We start from the raw sequence: 9764 nt of genomic DNA, 5'->3' as shown, positions 1-9764 counted from the left end.
TGCATAACTTGAGTTAAATAATTACATTCCTCGATTCTTTCAATTGTTCATTATAGCTGAGGACTGAGAATGCTCTGATAAAGCATTCCTCATCATTTGCATTTTGCATTTCAAGGACTTCATAGAATAAGCAATAACTGATTGACAGAACATTTTTAGATAGTAAACCTAGTGGCCACTGTGTTATATGTTAGTGTCTTTTAGCAGTATGTTATTCTATACCATTGCACCAAGGGAAGGAAGTAAAGGACGTTATTGGCCTTAAATATCTAAAAACAACCTTGTCTTCCTGCCTTCTCCCTCCTAGTGAACATTCCTTTGTGAGACAAAGCCAGGAGGACAACTCACACAATGTGCTACCACTGACCCAGTTTCTCAAGTAAATGAATTGCAAAGTGAGAGTGCCTTAAGTCAGACTTGTTAGCAAGCTGGCTCTAATACTGCTGTCTTTAACCAGGGACTACCATGACAACCATGGGAGGTACACTGTTACTGTAGGCCTGTGGCGGTGCACAAAGAGTGAAGAAGTGATGAAACTCTTCTGAGCTTGTTACAGTACCCCCTTTCTGAAATAACATGCAGCCAAATATAGACATTCACAACAGCTGCACAATCTCATAATGTAAATTGCATAAAAATGTAAAAAGATAATAAAGATAGAAACAATGGCATCACCACACTGTGTATGAATGATGCAAAGTATAGTTTCTGTATGAATATCTTACTTTACTTTCCAAGCACAAATCTAAATTATACACAAGAAAAACAAGGCTAATTTGTAAGGACCATGTCATCAGCTCAAGGAACATTACAAGACAATAGCAAAAGCATATTGTCTCTTAAACCTCTGTTTAGGTGTAACATGTCTGTTTTTCTGAAGGCTATAAACCAAAACACAGTGACAAAAAGTGGTGCATTGAAAACACAGCTGTTTTCTGCCATTTCTGTGTAGATTCCTCACAGACCTTTTTTTTATCCAGCTGGAATTAAAATTATTCCACCTAGTTTATATATATTATGATTCAGTTAAAAGCAGGAAGTGGCACACACTCATTGGCAGTGTGATGCACCTGCCTAAAATCAGTGCAGTACTGAAACTAGAGCTGCAATGATTTGTCGATTAACGAATTAGTTGATCGAAAGAAAATTAAATGCCATCTATTTTGATAGTGGATTAATAGTTCCAGTCATTTTTCAAGCAAAGATGTCAAACATTGTTTGGTTCCAGCCTCTTAGCTGTAAGGACTTGCTGCTTTTCTGTGTCATTTATGATAGTAAATGAGGAGTCTTTGGGTTTTGCACTTTTGGTTGGACAAAAGAAGCAATCTGAAGAAGTCACTTTGGGCTCTGGGAATCTGTGATAAGCATTTTTCACAATAATTTGACATTTTGCAGACTAAACGATCAATACATTAATTGTGAAAACAATTTGCACAGTAATCAATAAAGAATAATCGTTAGTCGCAGCCCTATACAGCTCTGCAAATCCTATTTCATAAAGGTCATGTATGAAATGATAATGTGAAAACATCATAACAGTGTGAAAGGGTTTATTCATAGTGATGATGACCCTACAAATCTTTACCTGAATCTGAATTTGTTTCCGCTGCTCCAAAAGGCGCACCACTATAAAAGAAAAAAAAAAAAAAAGCTGTTATAGATTTAACTTTGCAGGCTGTAGTTTGTTCATGCTGTTGAATTGTATTGCTTTATACTTAGAGGTGCTTCTAATTTTACACACCCTTTTGCAATACAAAAAATATGAAAATAATTAAATAATATGGCAAGTAATAGGAAGAAAAATGCAGTACAGATAAGAAACTAATAGCAAATTGCTGATGCATGGGTGAATCTGTCATTTCCATAAGGTTGAAGTAGTTACCCACGCTGTGCCAACTACCATTAAAACCCAAACATCTGTCACTTCCGGCTAACGTTACCATATATGTTTGACTAAACAGCTGAGTTCAATTTGACGGTAAAAATCGTCTGTACTGTTCCACCCACAGATTATTTCTTCATGGAGGAACCGGTTAACTTGTTCAGCGCAATGGTAAGTCTTGTCAAACAACTTTTTGGGGAGGAAAGTCTGGCTTTTGAGGAAATTATTTGCTCTGTGACTCGAATGTAATTCGCGTTAGCTAGCAACGTTGAACAGCGCTTAAGTCTCAGATGTCTTAGCTAGCTTTGAGTAATGTTAGCAAAACTACGTAGCAAAAGACAGCAGTAAAATATGCAAAACAGAAACTCAAGACACTGAAAAAGATACTTAGAGCCATAGAGCGCACACTGCGGCTACAAACACAAACATGACCAATTAATGTGGTAAAAAGTCGTTTGACTGGTAGCTTACTTACATTTTTGTTGCTGTTAGTCCTTGAATTTAAGACTAGTATTTCTATTGTATGTTCCTGCTTCTACCATAGGGTGGAGCCACTGAGCACAGGATAAGTTTTTGATTGTGAGGCAAAGACTGGACACATTAAAGTCTCATCCATGTCGTTTTTTTTGGATTTCCTTCATGTGATGATATTCAATTCATGGAACCCCACTATTTTGCTAGATGGGTGGATTTTTACTCTGAAATGTAGTTAAAGGTAATACGTGATAGGCATCACCTGGGTCTCGGTCAAAGCTAGCAGGGTTGGCTGTCTGCAGATTTACAGTAGCTTTAACTAACCAACTAAGCTGAGTATTATATAAAACATCATCAAGACATGGAGAAAAAATATTATTACTGTGTCCTGAGTTATTTATGTATTATACAGTGCAGTAGCATGGACTGTTAGCTGTTTTGTCTCTCCATCACTAAACCTGACCTTGGCACAGCTGGCATCTACCTCAGTGAATTTCACACTTATGCCACAGCTTTATTTTGTGTTGTATTTGTTGGATCAACACAGATTCTGACACCAGAGAGAGTATATGTGGCTCTGTTATAATATCTACATTTATTTGTTTTTCCTTGGTTTGCTTGAATTTTTTTCGTGACATCTGTAATTCATAAAAAAAGCAGAAAAAGTTCTTAGAAGATGTTAGTAGCATTCTGCATCTTTTTTCGCAGCTTAATGTAGTTATTATGGTCTCCACTACAGAAAACCTAGACTCCCATAAAGCAGCACAGGGCAAAAAAGAATTGACTGTAAACCTGTAGGTTATATATTAATTTTCAAGCTCAATATTTATCAAGTCCACCGTGGTACTGTATGTACTGCTTCCAGTAAAACAGCCTCCCACTCCAACAACAGCTCTTCCTGGCTAGTTGCCCTTACAAGCCTGCTCAAGGCCTCTGTTCATTACCGTGGTAACAACACACTGCCAGTGATTGTGATGGAAGCATTATAACCTTATAATTTGGGGTCTCAAGTTAAGGCTGCAATGGGCTCAGTATTTATAATGGTGGAAGACACTGGTGGTCAGTATGGATGCATAGCGCTGCTGACACTATACAATCCTTGTGGTAAACCACCATATTGGAACTCCCTTTGACTTTTCGTGGCAATGTTGCAGGCACCTATCGCTTCCTGGCTTCCTGGACATACTTGTGTTATTTATTGATGTTCGGCACTAGGATTAAAATGAATTTACACCATAGTGACACTGCAGATGAGAATATCAGAATGGATTTCCTTCAATTCTGGATGCTTTTTACTCATGTGTTTCCATTTATGTCCCCATATGTCTTCCTCTGGATGACAGTCATCAGTATCTTAATCACTCTTAGATGGGGCTGACAATTTATAGAAAGTCTGAGGATTAAGATATAGTGTAAAGATCGTGTGTGTACTGTGTCACGTTTCTATGGTAGTAATGCACATCAGCCCCAAATATTCCTACACTGGCATAGGCATGACCGTTTAATGTGACATTGACCCCTACTGGCCACAAAAATCCATTACATTTGCACATGGGTGCTGCATGTTCTCTGCCTATGATTTGTTTATGTCCTCAACACTGTGTAGATGTTTTATATCTTCTCCTTGCAGTTCTTCTTGGAGTCTCTTCTTTACACTATGGGTATTTCTTCCAACAGCCATGGTAGATTTGTGGGTGCTTCAGCTTGATTTTGATGGATAATGACTAAACTCCACATGTGGTACCATATCTCAGGTTGTAAAAGCTTTCTAGTAGTTGGACTGCAAGTTCAGGGTTATTAATTGAAGTTGTCAGCAAAGTCCCCAATAACCCCTAGATTAAGGATTCTGTAAATGTACAACTGTATATGCAGGCTCCATAAGGGACAGACAGTATTAAACCACATGGCTGTCCGCTTTATTGGAATGATTCCAGCACTAACATTAACTTGTGAAGGTTGAATTGTGGACTTAGATATCAGGCTGTGGATAGGGCCAAATGGATTTACAATGTCATGGCTGAGGTTTTGTAGTCTACTCTGATAAAATTCATCTAGTGGAACATGTGTAGCATATTCATATCAGTAGACTTGAAGCCAAAGATCAATTTCAGTCATCTTTATTATCATAGTTGTCAGTCTGAAAAATAAGGACAACATGCAGTACGGAAATTTCACAGGGAAATTAAACAAATATATTGAGTGTTGCTGTTTGTATGACAAAAGGTTGAACTTTGATGTTATTTCAACTGTACATGAAGGAGATATGAAAACATACAGTAGCTGAGAGTAATTCCCAAGTCATATTCCCAACAGTGTTCTTGTTCTTAGTTGAGGTAAGGTAATGTTTAGTTCATCAGAACTACAAAAGAATGGATCAAAGTGTAATACAACACTGCCGGTAGCAGCGATCGACATTTGCTATCAACATATAGCTATCACTGATTTCAAACATGTCACAAAATGAAGACTTGCTTTCCTCTTGGGATTCTATAAATCTATTAATATCACTCTTTATATTGGAAGGAAAGAAAGTTTGGAAACTATTTTTATTTATCTAAGTACACAAGCAATTAGAATAAAATAGTTTGTATAAAGTTTGACTAAAGTACATGGCATAATGTGTTTTTTGATGTTGTTATCATAAACTGGGTTTACATGCATAAAAGAAAGGCAAATGTTTGATTCATCCACAGAGAAACAAACCAGGGGAAGGATGTGCTTCGTCCTTTCACTTCTGTCCATAAAAAGGGGGGCTGCCTTTCTATTTTTTTTTTTTTTAAATCAAACAATCTTACACCAAGTTCCCTTTATGTTCCTTTTTGGACATCCTGGAATATTTCCAAGTGGACGGATCAGTAACATCGATGCCACTTGTAAAAGTACTGTCTTGTCTTGTTTGTATTTTTCATGTATCACTGTTAAGTTTTCCTCACAACACCAGTTCTTTACTGAGTGAAGGTTAGAAAAATCTCTCCATCCATCCACCCTCCCATCCAAAAAGCTATGTAAGTTAACAGGCTTGTTTGATGAAGGTCTCGCAGTAATCCTACAGGGTTTGCAAAGGGCAAAGGCATGTGCTGGTGCCTTAGCCATTGCCTTTTTGTCCAGTTGTACATAAGATTAGGACATTTCCCCTGGAGGTAACATTGCTCCATTTATTGTAGCCACCTCAACTTATGTACACGAAGGGAGAGCGTGTCTCCCACTCTATTTCACCTGAGTTCTTGTTTGCTGCTATGGCACATGGCCCTGCAGGAAGGAAGCAACCTAGGAGGGACAGGCACTTGCTATGTTGTGCTGAAATGAATGGCTAAGTCGGAAGTGGAGTGTTGCAATAAGATTGCTAAAAGAACAGGAGGGAGACATTCATTTCACAGGTGCAGAGTGGAGTCAGTGCTGGTAAGCATCTCATGCCTGGATGCGTGGGCCATGTCTGCTCTTTATGTGTCGAGGCGGCGTTTTCTCTTGGTTTTGTGTGCATACAGGAAGTACATAGTGTGCCCAGTGGTGATGAATAATACAGAAATGATAACTAGGATGCCAAAGTGCTGTGGCTGTGGAGCGGAGATCACCATGATGAAGTGAAGCAGATCCATCAGGTAATTCATAGAGCTTTGCACCCCGTTTACCACACCCCTCTCTGACTCACAGATGTTCTCCTGCAGGAGCTGGGTCACTGTCAGGTCAAAGGACCAGAGACCTAAAACACAGATGTCCAAGGGGTTTAAAAGTTGAACACCTGGTCATTTATTCAGCTGTGCACACAATAAATGAATTTACAGGAATAGTTAATTAGAGCCCAACTTATACTTTTTAGGCTGATGACAACATCAGCATTTTTGTAAGGATACCTAAAGATGATTATTAAACCCTGTAATTGTAGGGCAATTGTGGCCGATTCGTTATGCAGCATACCATATACAGACATTGCAACTCTACTGTCAACTGTCAATTAAAAGTTAAAAATGCCAGAATCCAAAGATAAATACTGTAGATGTCATCAATATATATACAGAGTGGGACATTTTACCGTTTTGCCTGCAATGTGTCTTTGACATTTTCGTACTACAATTTTTTATTATTTATTGCCCAACTTAGATAGCAATATATTCACAATAATCTAATGTAGGCTGGTAAAATGTTACAGGGCAGTGTATGAGTCAGGCTCCACAGTTGACAGATATATGGACACATTTAAGTTTGGTGTCCATTGAAACCAGTCAGCTTTGTATGTTTGTCTACTCACCAATGCGTGCTGTGATGACACCCAAGAAAAGCAAGATAATGGAGATGTAGGATTCTGGCGCTGTGCCAGAGGGTACATTGTCAAAAAGCACAGTGTTGTTGGTCCAGTGGATGGAGGAGCGGTCGGGTAGCAGTGGCTGATTGCTGCCTCCCCTCAGAGGGTAAGTGTGTTTTTGCCTTTGGCTCGCCATCCCTCCAAGCTCAGCAGATGAGTTGGAGGTAATGTAGGGCATCAGCAAGCTAAGATCCATCGGGCTGCCAGGGGCAAACACAGAGCACACACACAGCAGCAAGCAGCCCAGGTGGAGGCAGCTTGAGATGATGCCTGTGTTAACCAGGCCGTAGGTCTTCCTGAGTCTGGTGAACATCACCGTGCCCATCAGCCCTGTGATAGCTGATACACCCATCAGCAGACTAAGGAGAGAGCCGCTTATGCCCTGAGTATAGGCATAGCCGGTGGTGATGCAGTCAAAGCCCAGGACAGTGGTGTAGAGGAAAGCCAGACCCATTCCGGCCAGGAAGACAGGCTGGCGATAGTAGGCCCTCCAGCCGTCCTTACAGGTGCTTACCAGCCAGCGAAACCTCCGGAAACACAGCGGCAGGTTGGTGATTTCTTTGAGGTGCAGGCTTGTGTTGCAGTTACTTTCTGTCAGAGGTTGAGGTTGTGCAACATTACCTTCATCTGATGAGAAAAAGGAATGCCATCAATCACTTCTGGTCATGAATTTTAAAGGATGCTCTGCACCCCTTCTGCTCCTTGTCATATTAGAATCCACATCATCTGTCGGACATAATACCACCTGCACCAATATGAATGGGCTACAGACTGTGGCATATGGATGCTGTACACACAAATAATGTCTGCCTCATTGATTATGTTTAGTCCTTTTAATGTGACTGTCCGCTATTGTATAGTATAGAATTAATGAATTTACAGCACACATTAAGCCCACTGTAGAAGACAGCTCCAGGCTATTTACAGCATTTTATAATGCAACAAATGATTCGTATCACAATCAGGTTGGCTGTGGTCTTTCAAAAGCATTAAATGCTATTTAAAATGGTTTATGTCAATCCCTTGGGCCATATGGAAATCCTTTAGCATAAATGCCACTACATCAGTACTTGTAATGCGCTGATGCACTGTTTGAATTGAGTTTCGAAGTTCAAATTGGACTTATTATTATAACTTATTATTATAACTTTTTATTTATTTATATCTACAAGGTCACTTGTCAAGTGTAGGACTTCATGGTGCCCACCAGCTTTCAGACACACTTTTGGTAAATCTCAAATCATCCTAATGGTAAAATGTATCTATACAGGAAAAGTCCGAAATGTTTAGAAAATAAAATGCGCTCATCAGTCCGTACCTTGCGACCTTCTCCTCGCCATCCTCTGCAGATACACCTGATCCTCCTCCTCCACCGGTGGTTTGATTGAAAGAGCAGGAACGATGCGGTACACCCGTGACAAGAAGAAGAACTCCACGATGAGAGACACAAGGTTCCAGCCCAGGATGAAACCACAGCCAACTACATTTGAGGCCAGGGTCATGACCTGTCCCACTGCTAGTGGGGCCAGGATGTTAGTCACCTGATCTATCCGCCTCATGGTTGCATTCATTCCTTTTGTTAGGATCAAAGACACAGAGGTTAACGTGCTTCCACTAGAGGACTTTCAGCAAGAGCAGGAATAGACCAATAAGTCAGTGTAATTCAAGTATCTATCATGGACAACCAGTGATGCAAGCCTGTGACAAACTTGGAATACAAGCCAATATGTACAATAACAGAATGATTCCCCCTCACCAGCTAGATGACCGCGGTTGTAGCCTGTGATAACCACTATCCAGTCCCTCTGAATGGCAATGGTCAGTGCTGTGCTTGCAAGGTTTGCCACATCTGCCAGGATGATCACCACCGTATAACAAACCACCTTGTGTAAGTTTTGCGATGCAACATGTTACTATGACAGCACAGAGTAGCCACAAGCTCAGAAGCAGAGACAACAGGGACACAGGACAGAGGGAACAACAGCAGCAATAACTCCTCTGTGCAATAATCATGGTGAGTATTCTGTTTGCATATCAACATGGTATCAAGTTATGAAATGTAATTATGAATCAAATATGTAGCGTCTACTCACAGTGAGCCATCCATCCCAGATCTGTTCAATCCTTTGTTTATATAAGAACACCAACATGAGCACAATGCTACATACTGTCACTGAGATGTTCTGAATGAAAAGAGATGCGTGTGCAACTAAAACAGGAGAAAAAGCAAAACAGTTTTAGTCTCTCAGAACAGACATGATATATTCTGTAATAAACGAAATGCTAGCCTTTACAGATATGAGTCAGTGGCTGTGAAGCTTGTGCCTTGAGTCCCACTGGTCCTGCTAGCTATCAAATCACAGAGTGATTTACAATTGAGGTATCAGGGGAATGCAATTTACCACCTGGTGGGACAGGAAGCTAGCAGACATCTTGGCCCAAGATTGAGATCCACTGATTCACTGTTCTATGGTATACTGTATGCTAAAAATGTCAAATGGGTTGTGTTGTGCGTACCTTTATTCCTGGGATTGCGGTCAACCCAGTCTCCAATCAAAGCCCCTAGAAGGAGCACTGACCCAGCCACTACCAATCCAAACACAGCAGTCAACAGCAGGTTACGGCCATACAGCTCAATCAGGAACACAGAGATTGCGAAATGCCACATGCGGTCACCCTGTTTAAAACAACGTAACAGGCCGTCATTATGTGTTGTTTCTCAAGGTGCTGTCTGTATGCTGTCACACAGTATACAATAAGTAGACTACCTTGCAGTTATTTAAGTTTCGATGTCAAATCTATCTCTCGAGGAATCTGTTTCTTAAGGAAATGATTCTTACCCACATTGACAATGCTCCACTCACATAGATGAGAAACTTGGGACCCTTGAGGTAGATAAGAGCTGAACCTTACGAGGAAATGTGCGAAAATTAAAGAATTAGCACATATTACATAAGCTGCAAACATGGAACACAAATTCCAGTTGTATTTAAAGTTGAGTTCACCTGGTATGCTCCTAGCTTTTTTAGCTCTTGCATCCCTGATGTCATCGGACTCAAATTCGACCACAACCCCACCACACTGGGAGGCATCTGCTCGCTGGGACAT

General features: G+C 40.4%; 1 protein-coding gene across 1 annotated transcript; it reads right to left on the bottom strand.

The window, feature by feature from the left end:
• Positions 1–5796: 5796 nt before the first annotated feature.
• si:ch211-254p10.2 (solute carrier family 40 member 1) lies at positions 5797–9764 on the bottom strand. Its single transcript, XM_041943066.1, has 8 exons — positions 9662–9764; positions 9497–9564; positions 9174–9333; positions 8750–8865; positions 8413–8539; positions 7975–8229; positions 6603–7283; positions 5797–6056 (listed from the first exon to the last, which is right to left on the bottom strand). Exons 1-8 carry the CDS (start codon positions 9762–9764, stop codon positions 5797–5799), a joined length of 1770 nt encoding a protein of 589 aa, XP_041799000.1.

Source organism: Chelmon rostratus, chromosome 8, assembly GCF_017976325.1.
Source record: "Chelmon rostratus isolate fCheRos1 chromosome 8, fCheRos1.pri, whole genome shotgun sequence".
NCBI classification, from domain to species: Eukaryota; Metazoa; Chordata; class Actinopteri; order Chaetodontiformes; family Chaetodontidae; genus Chelmon; species Chelmon rostratus.
Note: the sequence above shows the minus strand (reverse complement) of the source record. Positions and strands in the feature narration are given on the sequence as shown.

Bases quoted from the DNA above. Each gene is read 5' to 3' on its own strand.
- si:ch211-254p10.2 (XM_041943066.1), bottom strand. From the start codon at position 9,764: ATGTCCCAGCGAGCAGATGCCTCCCAGTGTGGTGGGGTTGTGGTCGAA. The intron at 8,866-9,173 runs GTACGCACAACA...CTCCTGTTTTAG, and splicing joins CCGCAATCCCAGGAATAAAG to TTGCACACGCATCTCTTTTC. The intron at 7,284-7,974 runs GTACGGACTGAT...TTTTCTCATCAG, and splicing joins GGCGAGGAGAAGGTCGCAAG to ATGAAGGTAATGTTGCACAA.